General features: G+C 36.9%; 1 protein-coding gene across 2 annotated transcripts in view; it reads left to right on the plus strand.

Moving 5' to 3' along the window:
• SMYD1 (SET and MYND domain containing 1) overlaps positions 1-25,348 on the plus strand; it is a 121,396-nt gene that overhangs the window by 55,065 nt on the left and 40,983 nt on the right. The window contains exons 3-6 of one of the 2 annotated variants that reach the window (XM_053704284.1): positions 722-935; positions 3,910-4,040; positions 20,696-20,734; positions 24,345-24,537. In XM_053704284.1, the coding sequence (XP_053560259.1) occupies positions 722-935; positions 3,910-4,040; positions 20,696-20,734; positions 24,345-24,537 (577 nt within the window). The remainder of the gene's footprint in view (positions 1-721; positions 936-3,909; positions 4,041-20,695; positions 20,735-24,344; positions 24,538-25,348) is intronic. The other variant, XM_053704285.1, reaches the window with a different exon arrangement.

Genomic DNA, 25,348 nt, shown 5'->3' on the forward strand with positions numbered 1-25,348 from the left:
GCAGATTTGAAGTTCCTATGGTAATAGTATGGTCACAATATGGTTAACTGGAAAGGTGACAATGCTGCCTGTGGAAAATTGCCATAAACCCCTTGGATGACAAAGGAGCCTGTAATATATTGCTTTTAAATGATTTGTAGCCCTCTCTGGCAACCAATAAGTTAGCCCTATGCCTAACTGTACTAGCTCTAGCCCAAGCACTAAATCTAACCCTATTACTAACCCTAGCCTAAACCCTTTTCTAACCCTAGTACTAATCCTAGCCCAAAATCTTTTCTAATCCTAGTACTAACTCTACCCCAAACCCCTTTCTAGCCCTAGTACTTACCCTAGGCCAAACCTTTTCCTAACCCTAGTACTAACTCTACCCCAAGCACTAAACCTTACTGTAGTATTAACCTATGAGCAAATCCTAAAGCTATCCTAATGCTGACCCTATCTCAAATCTTAAAGTTACCTCTAGCACTAACCTAACCCTTGCTCCAACCCAAGCCTTAGCCACAATCCTACCTTTAACCCTAACCTGAACAGTAACTCTAGTCATAACACTATCCCTAAATCCCTAAATCTAAGATAAACCCTTGCTGACATGCATTGTGTTGCACCCCTTTCCAACAGCTAAAAGGTTAACACAATAACTTTCTCTTTAACACTACAGCATGTGATTACTTGCTCTAGCTTATGTATATATAAATATTTTTCTCTGTTGTGCTGTAACCAGACTTGCTGCAAGAATTATGTGGAGGATAGAAAGAGAAGGAAGCGGCCTCACCGAGGGTTGTTTAGTCTCCATAGATGATTTACAGAACCACATAGACAACTTTGAAGAAGAAGAGAAGAATGGACTCATGGAAGATGTTCAGAATTTTCTTGATTTCTGGCCAAGTCAGAGTCAGCCGTTTGGCATGCAGTATATATCTCACATCTTAGGAGTGGTATGTCAACATATGATGGTGAATCATGATCCTAATGTCTGCAAGAGACAATTAAAGTAGTGTATAAAGAATGACATGAAATGCTGTATGCATTATATACATGGTTTGGAAAATACCACTAAAGTGTATTGGTTAGTGGATTATCAATGTTAAAGATGGAATAAAGACAATTTTTTCTTATTCAACAATTGCAATTTCTTAGTAGTGGAAATTACCAGACCAGTGTATATAATATGTGAACAAGGCTGAAAGTTTCCACTAGTCCTAGACTAGTAAGAAATTGTATCAGCCTAGTAAGTAATTAGGATTTCTCCTATATTTAACATTGAGTGGATTAGTTACTCTGGTTAAACATGAAAATTGTGACATATAGAACACAAACACACAACACAAACACACCATAACGCATTATGAGATCTTAAATTTAAAGGGACATGAAACCCAATTTTATGCTTTCTTGATTTAGATAGAGCATGTCATTTTAAACAACTTTCTAATTTACTTCTATTATTTAATTTGCTTCATTCTCTTGATATCCTTTGCTGAAAAGCATATATAGAGTGGCTCATTAGCTGTTGATTGGTGGCTGCACAAAACACATGTAAAACACGTTAAACTAAAGTATTCCGCACATATATACACTTTTCAATAAAAATATATCATATCATATTATAATCAATAAAAAAGTTGATAAAAATGTTATGGTATGTGACAAAGTGTTTGACTAGATAGGGCTATAATGTACAGTATATATATATATATATATATATATATATACACACATTGGAATGTAAAGTATTTGAAACTCACTTCAGGTTTAGCACAGTTGATGGAACGCAGTGTCATGAGCGATAACTGTTAGCTTTTTCTTTTTAAAGCACGCCCCATAGAAGTCTATGGTGAGAATAAAATAGCACGGTTACAGTATCCAAAGTCCTGAAGTTAGCACACATTGGACTTTAGCTGTTGCGCTAACTTTTTACTTTCAACTTGTATTATGTGTGCAAACCCGGCCGCGTTAAAGGGACTTTAAACACTTGTCATTAGGATTTTGTGTTTTTTTTTTATTCATAATGTTTTTTTAGTTTTTAAAATGCAAATACCTTTTTTTTTAATTATAGGTGTTCCAATTTGTGTTTTATATTACATTTACTTGCGTTTTCTGAGCGCTCCATGCCAAATCCGTGCAGACATGGCTGTGAGTGATGTGGACAAAACCGGAAGTCTGTGCTTATTGCTGTGAGCGCGCAGGAATGTAGACATCGCACTCACAGCATAACTAAAAAATTACTGCTGCTATAAAGTTTGCAGCTATTATCTTTATTTTTATTTTTCTCAAGAATATCTTTTAAACCGGCATCAGCTAGTGTTTGCTATATAGCTATAGCTAATACACTTGTAAAGCTAATCATTCTTTTTTACTCTGTTCATAATGTAAAATTCATTCTTGCGGTGTGAGGGAAAGAGGGATGGGTAGGGATCGCCCAACACAATGTTACAGCTCAGCGAGGCGGCTGCTTTTATTGTCCGTGTCTGCACGGATTCAGCACGGTGCACTCAGAAAGCGCAAGTAAATGTAAAAAAAACACAAATTGGAACACCTATAATAAAAAAATAAAGGGATTTGCATTTTAAAAACTAAAAAAAGTTATGAATAAAAAAAACACAAAATCTTAATGACAAGTGTTTAAAGTCCCTGCTAACAATAATCACTGAGTTACTGAGAACGAGCTTCATAGATGCGGCAAATATTTTGCTTAGTATGCGCATGCGCGGTATTGAATACGGGAGAGCTCATCAAGTCAATAGGATATCGGAAGCAACGTGTGTTACAACATGGCGGATACCACCGTATTCAGTAGGCAGTGGTTTAGGGGTAACATTGACAATTAAAAATATTTGAGCAGAGCTTAGATAAAAACAAAAAAACAAATAACATTAAAATCTAAAAATAAATGGTAAAAATAAATGATAATTACATGGAAACAGAAGGTGTTTAGGGTCCCTTTAAAATATTACTGTGGAAATAGCGAAAAAATTATTTAGCGCGCCACTTGTCATTTGGCCCTATATGTGTTAAAATTTTGCAGTCCAATTTGTTATTATTAGGTGTGGTTTCATTTCCTGTTGTGAGTTGTGTAATACTTCTGTATTGTTCCTTCCTCACTCAGCTCACTATTTTCCTTAAACCCTAGCAGAAGCTTAACGGATAACAAATTAATTTGTCTAGTAAACTTTAACGATTTAGAGCATGCAATTGTTTTACATTAGAATGTCCCTTTAAGCTTACCTGCCATCAGATAGAAATATGTGTAAATATGAGCAGACTTGATGAGCTTTTTAGTTCTTATGATCCATCAAAATAATGTTTCCATGTTTAACAAACATATCAAACACAAACAAACATACACTACATTGCAGCCCAATGAAACATTATGGATAGTAAAACAACAGATTACATACTCGTCATACTGCAGTCCGCTTTACATGTCTTTGTTCATTTATCTAAAAAATATCATATGCAAATTAATTTATGTTTCTTCTCTTAACAGATTAAAGGGTCAGCAAAGTCAAAATTAAACTTCCTGATTCATATAGAGTGCGCCATTTTAAACAACTTTTCAATTGACTTCTATGATCTATTTTGCTTTGTTCTCTTGTTGTCATTTTTTACGCTGCATACCTAAGAAGGTGCAGGAGCGGCAACGCAGTACTGGAAACTAGCTGCTGATTGGTTGCTGTACATATATGCCTCTTGTCATTGGCTCACCCAATGTGGTCAGCTAGCTCCAAGTAGGATTACTGTTCCTTCAAAAAAGGATGCCAAGTAAATGAATCAAATTTGACAACAGAAGTAAATTGGAATGTTATTTAAAATTATATGCTCTATCTTAGTCATGTCCCTTTTATATCTCCATATCCAATGTTTTTTTTGTTTTGTTTTCCTCCTTTAAAGATTTTTTTTCATTAACAGATAAGTTGCAATGGTTTTACCTTGAGTGACCAGAGAGGTCTGCAAGCTGTTGGTGTTGGAATTTTCCCAAACCTTTGTCTTGTAAATCATGACTGCTGGCCCAACTGTACTGTGATATTCAACAATGGCAAGTAAGTGTTTTATTGTGTGACATTATGTGCCAATTACACCAAAAGAACATATTTAATCTTCAGTATGACTCATTAATATGACTTGATTGGTGTTTTATAAGCCATTCACTGGACATAATATAAAATTATATATATATATAGCAACATTCCATTTTCAAAGATACAAATATTTATTTTCATATAATAGCATTCAAATGCTCAGGAAGTTTCTATATACTAGTTTATTAAAGTATAGGGATGTGTTATGAGCTATTGAAATGACAATAGGTTTTAAATATAAATATATATATATATATGTATACATATATATATATATATATATATATATATATATATATACTATATATATATATATATATATATATATTTATATTTAGGGGTTTTTGTGAGGGTACTCACCGGAACTAAGTATCGCCACCTCTGCTATCTCATAACAGGTAATATCTGTAATCATCATGTAAATAGTTTCACAAGAGGGGGCTGCAAAATATATCAACTTTGTGACTTTGCTTTTCTCAAAGTTACTGAGCAAAATATATCAATCAATAATCAATGAGTACTGGCACTTTTTTTTTTTTGTTACTCTTTCCCCCTCAATAAATATTTTTCAAATGAGCAAATCCAGTCAGTATGTATCCTGCTATTTTTATCCCACTTGATCACCCTGGTTGATGAATATAAGTTAGATGTGAGTGTCGATCCCAAGTGAAGTTATTCATCACATATATATATATATATATATATATATACTGTATATATATTGAAATAAAGTAGCTGGTGAACTACTAGGCATTTTATTTACAACTACATAATTATAAAAATTATTGTTAAAGTCAATAGTGAACATATCACTAATTGCACACAATTTAAAGGGTTAGTAAAGTTTACTTATATTATTAATTTGTGTAGTTCTTAAGGTATTCTTTTGTTAAAGAGTAATCCTAAATGAGCTCAGGAGCGTGCATGTGACTTTAGCCATCTGGCAACAGTATTTGTAACATTGCTTATAGTAATGTCATACATAGATACAAGCACCGCTGCCATAGACTGCTATAGACACATGCAAGACCCTAAACTCCTATCAGCCTACCTAAGTTTACTCTAAACAAAGGATATCAAGAGAACAAAACATTTTATAATAGAAGTAAATTGGAAAGTTGTTTAAAACTGCATAGTCTATCTGAATCAATAAAGTTTAATTTTGACTTTACTGCCCCTTTTAAATCCAAGAATGGGCTCATACACTTATATTTCTTCCTATGACCTGGGCAGCACTTTCAGAATAAATTGGGTGCATCTCCTGACATAGGCAGCTACCACAAAGCATACAGGTTGCAAAATCCACTAGGTGATAATTCCAAATACAAATAGTGCAAACATCTTAGGGGGCACTCTTTCATGTGCCAGCGAATACTAATTATGTTTATTATACCTGTTGTTGGATAGATGATAAGCTCAAAGAAACAGCTAACAACCATCATGTATCATAGCATGTGTAGGCTGAAAGGATACAGCAGCACGTGAGAGCCAGCAGGACATTGCCGCATGTGTTGGTTAGCAAGACACAGCTGCAATAAAGGGCCAGCAAGTCATATTAACTATTAATGGTCAGCAAAATATAGCAGCAAGAAAGGGCCAGTAGGAAACTGCAGCAAGTAAGGGCTTGCGGAATACGGCAAATAGTAAAGAACAACAGAGCACAGCAGCAAGTAAGGGCCAGCAGGACACATTAAATATTAATGGACTGTAAAATACAACAGCAAAAAGAGCCAGTAAGAAAAAAGCAGCAAGTAAGGGTTCGCAGAATATGGCAAATAGTAAAGAACAGCAGAGCACAGCAGCAAGTAAGGGATTGCGGAACACGGCCACTAGTAAAGAACAGACAAATACAGTGGCAAGAAAGGGCCAGCAGGCACAGCAACTAGTAAAGAACAACAGAACACAGCAGCAAGAAAGGGCCAGCAGGACACAGCAACTAGTGAAGAACAGCAGAACACAGCAGTAAGAAAGGGTCAGCAGGACCCAGCAACTAGTAAAGAACAGAACACAGCAGCAAGAAAGGGCCAGCAGGACACAGCAACTAGTAAAGAACAGCAGAACACAGCAGCAAGAAAGGGCCAGCAGGACACAGCAACTAGTAAAGAACAGAACACAGCAGCAAGAAAGGGCCAGCAGGACACAGCAACTAGTAAAGAACAACAGAACACAGCAGCAAGAAAGGGCCAGCAGGACACAGCAACTAGTAAAGAACAACAGAACACAGCAGCAAGAAAGGGCCAGCAGGACACAGCAACTAGTAAAGAACAGCAGAACACAGCAACAAGAAAGGGCCAGCAGGATACAGCAACTAGTAAAGAACAGCAGAACACAGCATCAAGAAAGGGCCAGCAGGATACAGCAACTAGTAAAGAACAGCAGAACACAGCAACAAGAAAGGGCCAGCAGGATACAGCAACTAGTAAAGAACAGCAGAACACAGCAGCAAGAAAGGGCCAGCAGGATACAGCAACTAGAAAAGAACAGCAGAACACAGCAGCAAGAAAGGGCCAGCAGGACACAGCAACTAGTAAAGAACAACAGAACACAGCAGCAAGAAAGGGCCAGCAGGACACAGCAACTAGTAAAGAACAACAGAACACAGCAGTAAGAAAGGGCCAGCAGGACACAGCAACTAGTAAAGAACAGCAGAACACAGCAGCAAGAAAGGGCCAGCAGGACACAGCAACTAGTAAAGAACAGCAGAACACAGCAGCAAGAAAGGGCCAGCAGGACACAGCAACTAGTAAAGAACAACAGAACACAGCAGCAAGAAATCAAAATGATTTACAACATGTGTATACCTGCATTGTTCTAGCTTTGAAAAACATTGCATAGGTTATTAAAAAAGGACAGATTGTAAAATATTTAAAACATGTTTTCACATATTCTAAGCAAATACAAAACTGATACGTATAAGACAATAGTTTTTCTTTATATTTATGTTTAAATGGACATGAAACTCAGTGTTTTTTCATCATGACGTCCATTATCAAATTAACATTGTTCTCTTGGTATCCTTTGTTGAAGCGCATATCTAAACATGCTCAGTCGCGTGAATTTATTTTAGAACTATTTGGCAGCATATTTGCAACAATGCTTTTAACAATGTTATATATTTTGCAAGCACTGTCATCTAGTGCTTAAAAGTTTCTAAAATTGTTAAAATTAAAAAAAAAAAAACGCTATCCTTTAGTGCTCCAGACACCTTCAACAAAGAGTGTCAAGAGAATAAAGTATATCTGATTACAAAAGTAAATTGAAAATTCTTTTAAAATTGTACATTCTATCTGAATCATGAATAAAATATTTTGAGTGTCCCTTTAAATTACGTATAGTAATATTTTTTTTTTAGGTCTTACACGATTTGCTGTCAATAAAATGTCTATTATAACCCTGGCAAATGAGTCTGTTCATTTTGGCCTGAACAGGCCCTGGGAGCTGTTAGATATATTTATCCTGAGATACCTATTAGTGTGTTTGTTCAGAGGCAGTGATAAAGTAGCTTTACAAGCAGGTTCATTTGAGCACTTATCCCTTGACATTTATATGACATTTCATGCTGCGCATATGTCCTCTGTCCTACTCATCCCGCTAAATGAACAGCTGACAGCAGATCGTAGCTGAGCCCTCAAGATTCCTCAGCTGTTTAGATCTGAGATTGTGGGATTCCCATTCACACATATTACAAAAAAAAGAGCTGGTTTTGTGATCTGTCTTTCTATAGATCACTGGTGGGATTATCATTGTTATATTAGCAAGGCAGGTGACGTCACATGCAGAGGTTCTACAGACAAGTTAGATCAAATGTATTAAAAATTCACATTGAAGAATATGTTCTATTTATCCTTAAATACACCCACACACACACACACACACACACACACACACATATATATATATATATATATATATATATATATATATATATACAGTATGTATATATACACAGTATATGAAAGTATTTTGGTACAATATATATCTATACCTATACAGTATATAGAGATGATTATATATAGGTATATAAAGAAATATATAGGAATATCTTTTTAAAAATACTTACAACATATTCCTCTATGTGAAACATATTGGAATGTGAAATATTTGCAGTGCAAACACAGTTTAACACTTTATTAAATATGAATATTGCATAAAAAAATTATTTTACATGTTTTCATCTACTTAACTGCAAAGGGCTCCGATGCAGTTATATATATATGTCTAGATATGTATACCTATGTATTTATGTGTTTATATGTGTATATATGTCTGTAAATACATATATACACATTTAAATATATATGTACACACACACACACACATATATATATATATATATATATACATACAGTATCCCACAAAAGTGAGTACACCCCTCACATTTTTGCAAATATTTTATTATATCTTTTCATGTGACAACACTGAAGTAATGACACTTTGCTACAAACACACAGCCATTAATGTCTAAACCGTTGGCAACAAAATTGAGTACACCCTAAGTGGAAATGTCCAAATTGGGCCCAAAGTGTCAATATTTTGTGTGGCCATCATTACTTTCCAGCACTTCCTTAAAGGGACACTGAACCCAAATTTTTTCTTTTGTAATTCAGAAAGAGCATACAATTTTAAGCAACTTTCTAATTTACTCCTATTTTAAATTTTTCTTCGTTCTCTTGCTATCATTATTTGAAAAAGAAGGCATCTAAGCTTTTTTTTGGTTTCAGTACTCTGGACAGCACTTTTTTATTGGTGGATGAATTTATCCACCAATCAGCAAGGACAACCCAGGTTGTTCACCAAAAATGGGCCGGCATCTAAACTTACATTCTTGCATTTCAAATAAAGATACCAAGAGAATGAAGAAAATTTGATAATAGGAGTAAATTAGAAAGTTGCTTACAATTTCATGCTCTATCTGAATCACAAAAGAAAATTTTTGGTTACAGTGTCCCTTTAACCCTCATGGGCATGGAGTTCACCAGAGCTTCACAGGTTGCCACTGAAGTCCTCTTCCACTCCTCCATGACGACATCCCGTTTGAGGATGCCCCACAGATGCTCAATAGGGTTTAGGTCTGGAGACATGCTTGGCCAGTCCATTACCTTTACCCTCAGCTTCTTTAGCAAGGCAGTGGTCGTCTTGGAGGTGTGTTTGGGGTCGTTATCATGTTGGAATACTGCCCTGCGGCCCAGTCTCCAAAGGGAGGGGATCATCCTCTGCTTCAGTATGTCACAGCACATGTTCCCTCAAGGCCCAGACCATGACACTCCCACCACCATGCTTGACTGTAGGCAAGACACACTTGTCTTTGTAATCCTCACCTGGTTGCCGCCACACACGCTTGACACCATCTGAACCGAATAAGTTTATCTTGGTCTCATCGGACCACAGGACATGGTTCCAGTAATCCATGTCCTTAGTCTGCTTGTCTTTAGCAAACTGTTTGCAGGCTTTCTTGTGTATTATCTTTAGAAGAGGCTTCCTTCTGGGACGACAGCCATGCAGACCAATTTGATGTAGTGTGCAGCGTATGGTCTGAGCACTGACAGGCTGACCCCCCACCCTTTCAACCTCTGCAGCAATGCTGGCAGCACTCATACGTCTATTTCCCAAAGACAACCTCTGGATATGACGCTGAGCACGTGCACTAAACTTCTTTGGTCGACCATGACGAGGCCTGTTCTAAATGGAACCTGTCCTGTGAAACCACTGTATGGTCTTGCCCACTGTGCTGCAGCTCATTTTCAGGGTCTTGGCAATCTTCTTATAGCCTAGGCCATCTTTATGTAGAGCAACAATTCTTTTTTTCAGATCCACAGAGAGTTCTTTGCCATGAGGTGCCATGTTGAACTTCCAGTGGCCAGTATGAGAGAGTGTGAGAGCGATAACACCAAATTTAACACACCTGCTCCCCATTCACACCTGAGACCTTGTAACACTAATGAGTCACATGACACCGGAGAGGGAAAATGGCTAATTGGGCCCAATTTGGACATTTCCAAATTGTTATACAGGCTGCATACTCACTTCTTTACACTGTAGAAAAGTGTAATTTCTTCAGTGTTGTCACATGAAAAGATATAATAAAATATTTACAAAAATGTGAGAGATGTACTCACTTTTGTGGGATACTGTATATATATATATGTATATATATAGTCAATCTCAAGAAACCTCACGCTCAGCAAACTGCGTCTCAAGGTGCCCAAAGCAGGCAATTCAAGCAGGGAATTTGTAACCAATCAGCTTTTAATACATAAACAGATAGCCTGGTCCAAAGTTTCGGCTCCCACTGGAGCCTTTTTCAATGGAGGCCGTGCAGACATAACAGGACAATACAAATCACACTGCTTATATACCCTTAATAATACCAACGCTCTAAGTGATTACAGGTGATCACCATCAGACATCCGGTCTCCATGCGGCAGCCTTCCACACTGGCGTCGGCACAGGCGTGTGACGTCATTAGCCTGTGACATAGGCTTGTAATAGCAACGTAACCGTTGCCTGGGAGACAGTATCAACACACTGCATCAGCATAACAGTGGCGCGAGGAACAGATGCCTGAGTGTAATCAAGCAATCACAGTAATGATAACACCATCTAAACATATAAAGATTATATACAACACTTCTCAATGTACATCAAATAAATAACATATCGCTACCATCTATACACACAGGTATCAAAGTAGCGGTACTATACAGCCATATACATCTAATAATACACACATTAAGAAAGAAGGGAGACCAGGACCAGATAGCCAGTGCAAGACAGGATTTATTCATTCAAGTAGTAGACCTTATATGTGTGCAGCTTCTGCTATCTGACGCGTTTCGTGCATGCGCACATGCGCTTCATCTAATAATAGACAAGTGGCCCTCAGACAGCTTGAGATATAGTAGATGATAGTAATATATACAAAATCCTAATGAACCTTTACAGAATACAAGATAAGTGAACAAAAGTAGTGCTACATTATAAGCACAGCACATTTCATATTAATAAAGATCCACACAAAAGCCCCCTTTACCCCTGGGCCCAGACACAGATGCGTCAGGAGGGGGGGCGCAAAAAGAAAGAACAACACAAAGAAGAACAAACAATAATATTTAACCTCAGCTCCAGACCTCTTACAGGTGATGAGGTGAAGGTTTTGAATAAGGGCTTAACCTTTGTCCCTACTCCTAGATGTGATAGTTTTGATATACAGGTTGACATGGGCAGGTTCCAGAGACAATTGAAACTAAAATATTTTTTTAAGGATCAAGGAGAATATGCTGTTAAGCTATTTAAGTCTCCTAGTACTTTTGAGCCAACCAATGTCCATACCTGTATTAAAACATTTCATTGCATGTGTGCCTCCACCTTGAATAACATACAACAACAAATACCCCTGTATAGAGATAATCTTAGTAAACCCGAAAGGGATGCCATTAAATCCCTAGCTACTGATGCAAACATTATCATTAGACCAGCAGATAAGGGTGGTGCCACGGTGGTTCTAGTTTACTCTAAATATAGACAAGAGACATACAGGCAATTATTAGATGGAGTCTCCTATTGTAAACTTACTTACAATCCGACTGTAAAATTCAAAAGGTTGATTGATGAGTTCTTGAAAATGGCCTTTATGGCCAATATCATAGATGAAGATGTATACGGTTTTCTGACAGTAGATTATCCGGTTTGTCCTATTTTATACTTATTGCCGAAGGTGCATAAGTCTCTAGAGAATCCCCCTGGCAGGCCCATTGTGTCTGCCAGGGGTTCTCTTCTTCAGACTTTAGCTGAATATGTGGACTTTTACCTTCAGCCGGTTGTACAGAATACTATCTCATACCTCAAGGATTCTTTTGAACTCATCGGTCTGCTAAAGAATATACATGATATACAGGAGAGTGATGTCCTTGTCACCATGGACGTCGTTAGCCTGTATACTGTCATCCCACATACACATGGGATTGAAATGCTGCGACTAATGCTCACCCACTAATGCTCACTCCACAGGGGCCTCCTGTGGAGTTTTTGTTACACTTGGTGGAATTCTGCCTGGAAAGAAACTTTTTCCGATTTGAAAATGATATTTTTCTGCAAACGATGGGCACGGCGATGGGGTCAAATATGGCCCCATCGTATGCCAATATCTATATGGCTATGTATGAAAGCATTAATGTTTTTTCCAGGCAGAATCCCATCAAGTTATACCGTCGCTATAAAGAGGATGTCTTTTTGATCTGTCATGACACTGTGGATAATCTCCACAAGTTGTTTAATAATTTGAACTCCCTGCAATCTACTATAAAATTTAAGATGGAATGTGATATGCAGACTATACACTTCTTAGATTTGGAAATCTACAAAACCAAGGTAGATGATGGCTATGCATTACACACTACTTTATTTCAAAAGAGTACTGATAAAAATTCGATTTTACATTACAGTAGTTATCATCCCAAATTCCAAAGGGATGGGGTCAGCTCTTCACAGCTCCTGCGGGTCGTGCATAATAACACGGATAACCATCGCAAGACAAGTCAACTACCGGAAATGGCGTCACGTTTCATTAAAAGGGGATATCCCGTGAATTTGATCACTGAACAATGTAAAATAGCACAGGAATGGACACAGGATAATCTCACCATACGGAGACATACTAATAAAGTTGACAAACGACTGAACTTTATAACAACTTATACACCTGGTACACGGGCTCTAGCCTCTACAATTAAGAAAAATTGGAGGGTGATTTCTGAAGATGACAGTTTACCCTTCTAACAGTCTCCACCACCGAGGTTGGTGTATAGAAGGGCAAGCAACGACAGGCACTGGATAAGGGTCGATCGGACCAGCCTGTGGCTAGACATTTTTTACAAGCAGGTCATTCAATTTCTATGTTGAGAGCAATACTAATTGATCATTTCCCATGTCCCAAGAGAGGATGTGACAGAGGACTGGCTCTATTGCGAGAGTCAAGGTGGATTTTTACACTTGACACAGTACACCCCAAGGGGCTGAATGCGAATATAGATTTCGCTTGTTGGCTGTTCCGATCAGCCAATAGAATGCGAGCTCAATCTGATTGGCTGATCCAATCAGCCAATCGGATTGAACTTGAATCAGAATTTTCCTACCTTAATTCCGATTGGCTGATAGAATCCTATCAGCCAATCGGAATTCGAGGGACGCCATCTTGGATGACGTCCCTTAAAGGAACCTTCATTCTTCAGTTGGACGTCGAACGAAGAGGATGGATCCGCGCCGGAGGTCTTCAAGATCAGCCGCTCGTCATCGTATTGAAGAACATAGAAGATGCCGCCTGGATGAAGATGTTTGCCGGTCCGGATGTCCTCTTCTGCCCGGATAGGATGAAGATTTCTGCCCGAAGATGGACTTCTTAATTTGCCGCTTGGATCAAGACTACAGCCGGAGGATGGACGTCACTCTTCAGCCCCCGCTTGGGCTTGGATCAAGACTTCGGAGGCTTGGATCAAGACTTCGGTGGACTGATCGGTGAACCCGGCGTGGTGAAGATAAGGTAGGAAGATATTCAGGGGCTTAGTGTTAGGTTTATTTAAGGGGGGTTTGGGTTAGATTAGGGGTATGTGGGTGGTGGGTTGTAATGTTGGGGGGGGGTATTGTATGTGTTTTTTTTACAGGCAAAAGAGCTGAATTCTTTGGGGCATGCCCCGCAAATGGCCCTTTTCAGGGCTGGTAAGGTAAAAGAGCTTTGAACTTTTTAAATTTAGAATAGGGTAGGGCATTTTTTTATTTTGGGGGGCTTTGTTATTTTATTAGGGGCTTAGAGTAGGTGTAATTAGTTTAAAATTGTTGTAATATTTTTCTAATGTTTGTAAATATTTTTTTATTTTTTGTAACTTAGTTCTTTTTTATTTTTTGTACTTTAGTTAGTTTATTTAATTGTATTTATTTGTAGGTATTGTATTTAATTAATTTATTGATAGTGTAGTGTTAGGTTTAATTGTAACTTAGGTTAGGATTTATTTTACAGGTAATTTTGTAATTATTTTAACTAGGTAGCTATTAAATAGTTATTAACTATTTAATAGCTATTGTACCTGGTTAAAATAATTACAAAGTTGCCTGTAAAATAAATATAAATCCTAAAATAGCTACAATATAATTATTTGTTATATTGTAGCTATATTAGGGTTTATTTTACAGGTAAGTATTTATCTTTAAATAGGAATAATTTAGTTAATAAGAGTTAATGTTTTTCGTTAGATTTAAATTATATTTAACTTAGGGGGGTGTTAGTGTTAGGGTTAGACTTAGCTTTAGGGGTTAATACATTTATTAGAGTAGCGGTGAGGTCCGGTCGGCAGATTAGGGGTTAATAATTGAAGTTAGGTGTCGGCGATGTTAGGGAGGGCAGATTAGGGGTTAATAATATTTATTATAGGGTTATTGAGGCGGGAGTGAGGCGGATTAGGGGTTAATAACTTTATTATAGTTGCGGTGAGGTCCGGTCGGCAGATTAGGGGTTAATTATTGTAGGTAGCTGGCGGCGACGTTGTGGGGGGCAGATTAGGGGTTAATAAATATAATATAGGGGTCGGCGGTGTTAGGGGCAGCAGATTAGGGGTACATAAGTATAACGTTGGTGGCGGCGGTGTGCGGTCGGCAGATTAGGGGTTAAAAAAATGTAATCGAGTGGCGGCGATGTGGGGGGGCCTCGGGTTTAGTGGTACATAGTTAGTTTATGGGTGTTAGTGTACTGTAGAGCACAGTAGTTAAGAGCTTTATGAACCGGCGTTAGCCCAAAAAGCTCTTAACTCCTGTTTTTTTTCTGCGGCTGGAGTTTTGTCATTAGATTTCTAACGCTCACTTCAGCCAAGACTCTAAATACCGGCGTTAGAAAGATCCCATTGAAAAGATAGGCTACGCAATTGGCGTAGGGGGATCTGCGGTATGGAAAAGTCGCGGCTGGAAAGTGAGCGTTAGACCCTTTCCTGACTGACTCCAAATACCAGCGGGCGGCCAAAACCAGCGTTAGGAGCCTCTAACGCTGGTTTTGACGGCTAACGCCAAACTCTAAATCTAGGCGTATGTATTTAACATTTTTTAAGAATATAAATTTTTGACCACTAGGTGGTGGTATTCTGTGGTTGTTCAGATATACTCTTGTAATTAGGTGTGTTAAAGGTAGGGTTGCCACTTCAGCCATGTTTTCCTGGACACTTATGAGTTACACATGTTGCAGGGTGTGCAGGGAGGAACATGTATTGTGTTTCTGGACAGCACTATTCATATTCCTCCCTGCACACCCGGCAGCATGTGTAACCTATAAGTGTTCTGTATTTTAAGGGACAGGTGGCAACCCTAGTTAAAGGTGTGTTAATGGTTAATATCATATGGTACTTAAGGAGCAGCTAACAAGTGTTCTGTATGAGCATGAGTAAGGGTTAACAGCCTGAAACGTCGCTTTATGCTGCTGTGTGCCAGTGCTTTGTATAAGATGAAATGGATTAATAAAAGACAAGTTTGTTAAACTTTTTTCCTGATTTATTGGTGCTGTGGAAATTGGTTGTCTACAGTCTACAGAGAGGTGTTTGCAGTGTCCCTCTACCACGAGCATCAGGTGTGTGCTGTCTATCATTTGGGAATTACCTTTTTCCTGAGATACGATGCATTTAGGCTCTAAATACCAGGGTTATATATAGAATAAGATCATATATGTATGGATAGATTTATATAACCTAATTAAGCTTTCATGCCTCCTGGCACAATTCTTTATTAATATGAAATGTGCTGTGCTTATAATGTGGCACTACTTATGTTCACTTATCTTGTTCTCTGTAAAGGTTCATTAGGATGAAACGCGTCAGATAGCAGGAGCTGCACACATATAAGGTCTACTACTTGAATGAATAAATCCTGTCTTGCACTGGCTATCTGGTCCTGGTCTCCCTTCTTTCTTAATGTGTGTATTATTAGATTTATATGGCTGTATAGTACCGCTACTTTGATACCTGTGTGTATAGATGGTAGCGATATGTTATTTATTTGATGTACATTGAGAAGTGTTGTATATAATCTTTATATGTTTAAATGGTGTTATCATTACTGTGATTGCTTGATTACACTCAGGCAATCGTTCCTCGCTGATACATGCTGATACAGTGTGTTGATACTGTCTCCCAGGCAACGGTTACGTTGCTATTACAAGCCTATGTCGTGGGCTAATGACGCCACACGTCTGCGCCAACGCCAGTGTGGAAGGCTGCCGCATGGAGACCGGATGTCTGATGGTGATCACCTGTAATCACTTAGAGGGATGTTATTATTAAGGGTATATAAGCAGTGTGATTTGTATTGTCCTGTTATGTCTGCATGGCTTCCATTGAAAAAGGCTCCAGTGGGAGCCGAAATGTTTATCTGTTTATGTATTAAAAGCTGTTTGGTTACAAATTCCCTGCTTGAATTGTCTGCTTTGGGAACCTTGAGACGCAGTTTGCTGAGCGTGAGGTTTCTTGAGATTGACTATACACTTTATATAGCAGAGCACCAGGGTGTATTTGATGGTGTGTGCTGTTTCTCTCCGTGCTTCTTTATATATATATATATATATATATATATATATATATATATATATATATATATACAGTATATATATATATATATATATACACTCATCGGCCAGGTTGGACCCTCTTTTACCTTCAGAACTGCCTTAATTTTTCATAGCATTGATTCAACAGGGTGTTAGAAACATTCCTCAGAAATTGTGGACCATACTGACATGATAGCCTCACGCAGTTGCTTCAGATTTTTTGGCTGCACATCCATGTTGTGAATCTCCCGTTCCACCACATCCCAGAGGTGCTCTATTAAATTGAGATCTGGTGACTGTGGAGGCCATTGGAGGACAGTGAACTCATTGTCATGTTCAAGAAACCAGTTTGAGATGATTTGAGCTTTGTGACATGGTGTGTTATCCTGTTGTAAGTAACCATCAGAAGATGGGTACACTGTCGTCATAAAGGGATGGACATGGTCAGCAACAATACTCAAGTAGGCTGTGGCGTTTAAACAATGCTCAATTGGTACTAAGGGACCCAAAGTATGCCAAGAAAATATCCCCCACACCATTACACCACCACCACCAGCCTGAACCGCTGATACATGCCAGGATGGATCCATGCTTTCATGTTGTTTACACCAAATTCTGACCCTACCATCTGAATGTCGCAGCTGAAATCGAGACTCATCAGACAAGGCTACGTTTTTCCAATCTTTTATTGTTCAATTTTGGTGAGCCTGTGCGAATTGTAGCCTCACAGGAGTGGCACCAGATGTGTTCTGCTGCTGTAGCCCATCTGCTTAAAGATTCAACATGTTGTGCATTCAGAGATGGTATTCTGCATACCTTGGTTGTAACGAGTGGTTATTTGAGTTACTATCATCTCAACCATTTCTATCATCTCAAACCAGTCTGCCCATTCTCCTCTGACCTCTGACATCAACAAGGCATTGTCGTCCACACAACTGCTGCTCACTGGATATTTTCTCTTTTTTGGACCATTTTCTGTAAACCCTAGAGATGGTTGTGCGTGAAAATTCCAGTAGATCATCAGTTATTTAAATACTCAGACCAGCCCATCTGGCACCAACACCACCACCACTTAAATCCCCTTTTTCCCATTCTGATGCTCGGTTTGTACTTCAGGAAATCATCTTCACCACATCTAGATGCATAAATGCATTGAGTTGCTGCCATGTGATTGGCTGATTCGCAATTTGTGTTACCAAGCAATTGAACAGGTGTACCTAATAAAGTGGGCGGTGAGTATATATATATATATATATATATATATATATACAGTATATATATATATATATATATATATACACACACATACATATTTAAACATGTATATGTATATATCTCTATGTTAAAGCCCTTTGCCTGTCTTTTTTTTCTAACACCTAAGACCTCATATTTTGAACCTTTATAACTTTTTGTGCAATATTTTTTTTTGTATAATTGTTATTAGATAGTGTTATTATGTGTGTAACTGTACATTGTATTGTATTTTTGATGTATTTTGTGACACTTTTTATTTGAGCGTAAGAGTTAACCAGAGCTCTGAGGTTGCGTTATCGCGACAAGCTTTAAATTCAATTGAGCTCAAGCGACCATGTTTACTTTCAACTTGTAATATGTGCGCTACTTGACAATAGGTACATATAAGTACTGGTGCTAAGGTCTAAAAAACTAAAAATATGTATAAAAAAGAAAGAAAAAGAGACCTCACAACAGCACTCTTGTTATTTTAAACGAAATTGTATCACTAAGGGAAATACCCCCTTGTAAAGTACACAAACACTATTCAGTAATGATAATTTACATTCGAGTGAAAATATTTTCTGAAAGTGAAAACCACAAAAAGTTAAACAAAAAAAACAGAAAGCTTAAATCAGAGAGATGTTTGGGTACACGCCGTAAGCATGTGCCGTATGCGGACAGGTGAGCAGTAGCATAATACTTATAGATCCAACGGCTAGAGTCAACAAAGAATCCTCAAAAGAGAGTTAGGGGTAGAATTATGAAGCAGCGGATGCTGCTGTTTCTGTGCAAGCCTTCTGGCTTGCTGGAAACATAAGTTAAGAAGCAGCGGTCGTAAGACTGCTGTTCCTTAGCAGTGGCAGACTGCAATCATTCCGATTGGCTATGATCGGGATGATTAACATCCCGATTGGCCGTGAATGTGCAGGGGGCGACATTGCACAAGCATTTCACCAGAAATGCTTGTGCAATGTTAAATGCAAACAGCGTATGCTGTCGGCATTTAGCGATGTTGGGCAGACATGATCTGCTACAGAGGATCATGTCCATCCGACATTTAATAAATCTACCCCTTTGCCTTATTCTTGTCCTCCTGATATCGCTGTAGTTATCCTCGAAGGGTGATCAGATACAGATCTATAATACTGCATTAGACATCCGCCATGAAAGGAAATGTGATCTCTGACAAAAAAATCACTAGTGAAAAAGAGAGTGGCTGCACAACAAGTAGTTAAAGGACCACTAAATACAGTAGAATTGCATAATTAACAAGTACATAATAAAAAAGACAATGTAATAACACTTACTCTGAATTTCACAAAAGCAGTAGATTTTTTTTCTGGCAAATGTATTTTTTTCTTCTATTTTCCAGTCCCCTGTATCATGTGACAGACATCAGCCAATCACAGACAAGCTGGTGCCTAAAAAATTGTGCATATAAAACGATTCTGCAAAATATGATAATGGAAGTAAATTGGAAAAATTCTGAAAATCATCTGTTTTTTCTAAATCATGAAAGTTTAATTTTGACTTTAAATGCATTACTTGGTAAAAGTTTGTATTGTAAAAACAGGCATCAATAAAGATGAAGCTGATGGACCTTTTAACCTCATCTACTATGGTACCATGTATGAATAAATAAATATATAAATAAATATATAAATAAATATATAAATAAATAAAACAAAATCAGATGAAATATAAAAATACTCTATAGTTTGTTGAACACTGGGAGGTGTATTCACACAAGATGGAATATGATATTATAATCCATTAGTTTCAGCTTCACAGAAGGGCATTAATAAATTAGTAGATATCCGTATGACCATTTAATTTGTATCATGTCCTGCCCTTATTGAATCAGAATTACTGATATAACATAATAATATTAAATATATATAAGAATTACTGATGACATTCTCCATTCACTTGTCAATTATTTTTAATGTAATCAATATCTATAAATTGTTTGTAGTGGGTATTTCAAGAGTACACATTAAGAAGAGTGGTGTATTGTTTTTTTATTAATTGTATAAGGTTATGTATCAAGCTGACGATTTATAAAAGAATATCAGAAAGATTTTAGCGCAAACTAATTACACAGTAGAAAGCTATACATAGAACATGATCATCAATATATCTTATTGTACTTCAATGTACTAAAACTAATTGTAGTTTATAAATTCAGTTTTTGCATTACGGTCTAATATTTAAGGGGACATGGAATTCAAGACGAAACTTATCATAATCATAATCATAATCCAGACAGAGAATACAATTTTATAAATCTTTCCAATTTACTTCTATTATCAAAACTACTTCTTTGTCTTGGTATCCTTTGTTAAAACATTTCTACCTTTCATGAGAGCATACTGAAGCAGCTTCAGGAGCGTGCACACAACTCCTCAAGAATACCTAGGTATACTCTCATGAATAGAAGCTATGGTTTGACAAAACATACTAACCAAAAGAATGTAACAAAACAATAAAAGTAAATTGAATATTTTTTATTTGTAGGATCTATCTGAATAAGGAAAGTTTAAATTTGACTTCATATTATTTTAATTGTCTTATGCTTTGTTATTTTTTTTATATAAAAGTACATACTTATTTCTAGATCTCTGATACAGCAGTTAGATGTGCAAAATTGCCGACATCATATAAAATTGTAATAATTTAGAAAATGATTTGCTGCAAATTGATAGCTCCTTTTATGATTAGTTCTTTTAGCCTCAGATACATCCCTTCCTTTGTTACATTTGACTATATTGTGCACATGTGCATTTCAGACCTTTGTTTTGTTTTTCAGTCATGAGGCTGTTAGCTCAATGTATCACACACAGATGAGGTGGGTCGGTATCACATGCATCTTTTTCAAAATGCAACTTTCTCACTTCCCCCCATGATGTTGAGTAAATGAGGCTCAGTGCCTGTGTCTGAGCATTTTCCCTTCACACCTGGACCCACCTAAAATTGCATATTGTATGAAAGAACTATTAATACTCATGTGTCCAACCTCACCACCACCCCGTTCTAATCTTATCTCCTATGTCAACAAATTGCACTTCCAGTTTCAAAATATTTTGGTCACAAAATGTTCCAAACTTTTTTTTTTTCTGGGTGCATGGAAACCCTCATATAGAATTGGAGTATGAAGCCAAAAAAGGTTTTAGTTACCAGTTTTCGTACGCTGCTGACAGACTAATGTTCGTTTATTTAACCGTGATTAAATTACTAAAACAATTAAATATTTAAATTTTTACCTTGTGATTTTGAAATGAATGGATTTATGCACTTTCATGATGCCCACATTAACCAAGACAGTGATTTAAATATATGCTTATTTAATAACCAAATTAGCATTTTTATAGTTTGTTTTCTTGTACCAAAATAATATATTAACATGTGGTAAACTGTTCTGGCTGCAAAAAGAAAGACAGAAATAAGGATATTTTATAGGGCTGTATTGTTTGATCTTTGCTCATGCTTTGTCTATGACGTTATAACTTAAAAATAGCTGATTTATTTATTTATTTTGGTTTAATTTTTACTTCCAATGTGGTTATTTTTTGTTTAAGATCATGGGCTGCAAAACTTCAAAAAATACTATAAGAAACAAACATTTGACTGCGCACACTCAATATACGTAAACCCCCAAAACGCAAATCGACGTAGAAGGATTCTCCCAGACTACACCACAGGCTTATTAAGAACAGCATGCAGGGCCCAAATCTAAAAGATATTAAGATAAAGGAGGTGGCTCATCATGCAATAAGTCATTACAACTTAGAAAAAATGTTAACAGAGCATACAGGATCCTCAGAGCCATCTGGTAGGCTCACCTCCCGTCTCGGGATACAACCAGGGAGGGTACAATATCTGCTGACTGCTGGTGTTCTAAAATTTTCCTTGACCCATAAGAATCAACAGAACACTGGTGGACCCAATTCTTTAAGTCATCAACCACGCAATAACAGCGCTGAAACTAGTGCATTCCACAAATGTATTCCGAAAATTGTTGAATGTTAAAATAATAAAATATAAACAAAACAGTAGTGACTTATTGCACAACAAGGCGCCTCCTTTCTCTTACTATCTTTTAAAACTTTAGAAAGAATCTTTGAAAAGAGGTATAAAATTTAAAAACGTTACTGTCTGAACTAGTTATTCTTACTTGTTTATGTATTTAAATCTGTTGATATTGAAAACAACAGGAAACACATGTTTGTGCACACGACCAATCACACATCACCAGTTGCTTAGTGACGACTATGACAGCTTTGTTGGCGTAGAAAGACACAAATCAACTTCTCACACTGTAATACATTTAGAAAAGGAAGCTGTCACAAATTAATACATTGACATTCAGGTCCATTTAAAAGACATTACATACAATCATTTATAATGGTGCCAAGTTCCGTACTCAGCCACGGGCCTTGTTATTCGGCTTTACAAACTATATTTCATTGAGAGTTTTCTTTGACCATGGGCGTAGGTCAGCACCACGTTTGCTCTTGCATTACTCACACAGGGGATATCATATATGTGTTTCTCACAGAAGTGGGGATTTTGCAGCCAGAATATATTTTATAGAGTCTTTATTTTGTTTTGACTGTGTACCATTCTCGGCATCATAAAAGAAAAACTGTCACTACTATTTGATACAATGCATGGTCTCAAATAACTCAGATCAGACCTTGCCTGCAGCTTATCCTAGCTTTGTTTAGAACATATTTTATATTTTTATAGCTTCCTAAAATAGGCATTACCATGATTGTCAATTGTCTCCTCATATGAAAGCAACAGCTGCTGTCAATAACAACTGCTGGCCTCTGTGACTTCCTGCTGCAACCAGCTATAGAGATTACTTAAAGCTGCTAGTTTAGACATGTAATGAACTTTTGGTTAAAGGGACATTAAACTCAATTTTTTTCTTTCATGATTCAGACAGAGAATACAATTTTAATCAAATTTCTAATTTACTTCTATTATCTAATGTGCTTAATTCTCTTGGCATCCTTTGTTAAAGCAATACACTACGGGGAGCTAACTGAATGCACTGGATTAACCAATAATGGGCCAGATTACAAGTGGAGCACAAAATATCGCTTACTCGAGCGCGATATTTGCGCTCCACTCAGTAATACTAGCGCACGGGTATATTTTGAAAATTAACCAGAGATCTGATCTCTGGTTAATTTTCGGATCGCTAATTGCTAATGCGAGACACTTGTAATGGCTGGTTATTTATCGCACACCCGGGTGAATTTTCCCATTTACGGGTGCCCGATAAATTAGCGCTCCACTTGTAATCTAGCCCAATATGAGTTATATATGTGTAGCCACCAATCAGCAGCTCCTGAGTCTACCTAGGTATCCCTTTCAAAAAAGGAAATCAAGAGAACAAATAAAATAAATAATAGAAGCAAATTTGATAGTTTTTTAAAATCACATGATCTATATGAATCATGAAAGAAAAAAAATGAGTTTTATATCCCTTTAAGGGTGATCACTTTTTAAGTGATGACTTTTAATAAATACATAGCATTATAACTTCATTTAGCCAAACATGTCCTATCTATTCAAGTTTATTGTCAAATCATAGAAAGATTCAGTTTGAGTTTTAATTTTTTTTTCAATTTTCTTCTATCTAATTTGTTTTATTCTCTTGGTATCATTTGTTGAAAAGCATAATTATGTAGGTTTAGGAGCTGCTGATTGGTGACTTTACATATATGCAACTTATTGGCATATGGGACGACTACTTCTAGGAGCTGTGTTCAGCTAGCTCCCAGTAGTGCATTGCTGCTCCTTCAACAAAGGATACAGAGAATGAAACAAATTTGGGAATAGAAGTAAATTGGAAAGTTGTTTAAATTTTGAATGGTCTATCTGAATAATGAAAAAAAATATGTGTTTTCATGTCCCTTTAAATCTATAGACCAATGTCAGGCAAACATTGACTTTAGGTGCTAACATATTCACCCATGAATGTTCATCTAATCAGGAAAATTGATAAGAAGTTCTGATGCAGAATCAAGAAAATTAAACAATATTACTGTTTATAGAGTTTGATATTTTTGGCTAAATAGAATATCAACTGTCTTTTTAAATTCTTTATATATTTTATAGTTTTTAGATATCTAAACTTTTGCTGTTAAATCAAATTTATAAGAAATATTAAAATGGTATAAATAAAAAATAAGCGTTATGGGCAACTTCTGTTAACGCTAACTGAAAACTACTAACATGATTAATGATACGAAAATCTGGGAAAATGTAGCCTTGATTATTGGTTAATTTTTTTTTCCTCACAATATTTACAATGCATGTATTTTTCATTTACATGTAACAGTCCTCAAATTCCTTTATCACGGGATGTAAGAATTTACCTAAGGGTGTTACAAGGTCTCCAACGGTAAAGGTATTAACTTGGTCTACTGTTTATTATGTGACAGAATTGAGCTTCGTGCACTTGGGAAGATCAACAAAGGGCAGGAGCTAAGTGTTTCCTACGTAGACTTCTTGATCCTCAGTGAGGACCGGAGAAAGCAACTGAAAAAGCAGTATTACTTTGACTGCACATGTGAAAACTGCACCAAACCTACTAAGGATGACTTGATGTTGGCTGTGAAAGAAGGAGAGGATAAGGTACATGGTATTACTGTAGGAATTGTGTTCTGTAAATGGGCATTTGTGGGTTTCTATTGGGTTAAACAGCTGTCACAAAATTCAGAGCTGCTATATTTAGTATACATCATGATGTCTTCACCACTGTCTGATCATGTGTAACTTTGAGGGCAATTTGGGGTAGTCTGAAAAGTTTTTTTTCCTATTATGCTAATTTATAGAACACCAAAATTAAACAATAAATATATGCTGAATATGATGAAGTATTGAAAGAAATACTAGCAAGAGAATAATAATATAGATTAATTATATTAGTTGTTTAAATTTTGAAGAAATAAATTAACAGTTTTAGAAACAGGTGTCACCCTATTGTAATCTATGTTTCCCTAAGTGTAAACACCTGGGGCAAGATTACATATGCGGCGTCGCTTGCAAAAGCCGGCGACACCGGTTTTTACACGGTTTTAGTATCACATATACAGCGCCACATACAAATGCGGCGCGTATATTTCACCCGTCACCCACAAGTTTTACTCCCATAAGCTAACATAGAACCGCATCTCAAATCGGTATCACATATTCAGTGCAAGGACTTATGTGGCGAAAATGGAGACATTTTACTCCATTTTCATCTCTCCACACATAGGCAGGTGCAGCAAGCCTTACGCTGAAAATGTTAGCACCGTAACTCCCGTAACTGACTGAAAACTAACACCTAACGCATGTGCAATATCTATCTACCTGTCAACCGACAACCCCCACCACAATAACTAATAAAGTATATTAACCCCTAATCCGCCATTAACCCACATCGCAATAAACCTAATAAATG

Source organism: Bombina bombina, chromosome 2 (assembly GCF_027579735.1).
Source record: "Bombina bombina isolate aBomBom1 chromosome 2, aBomBom1.pri, whole genome shotgun sequence".
Classification (NCBI taxonomy): domain Eukaryota; kingdom Metazoa; phylum Chordata; class Amphibia; order Anura; family Bombinatoridae; genus Bombina; species Bombina bombina.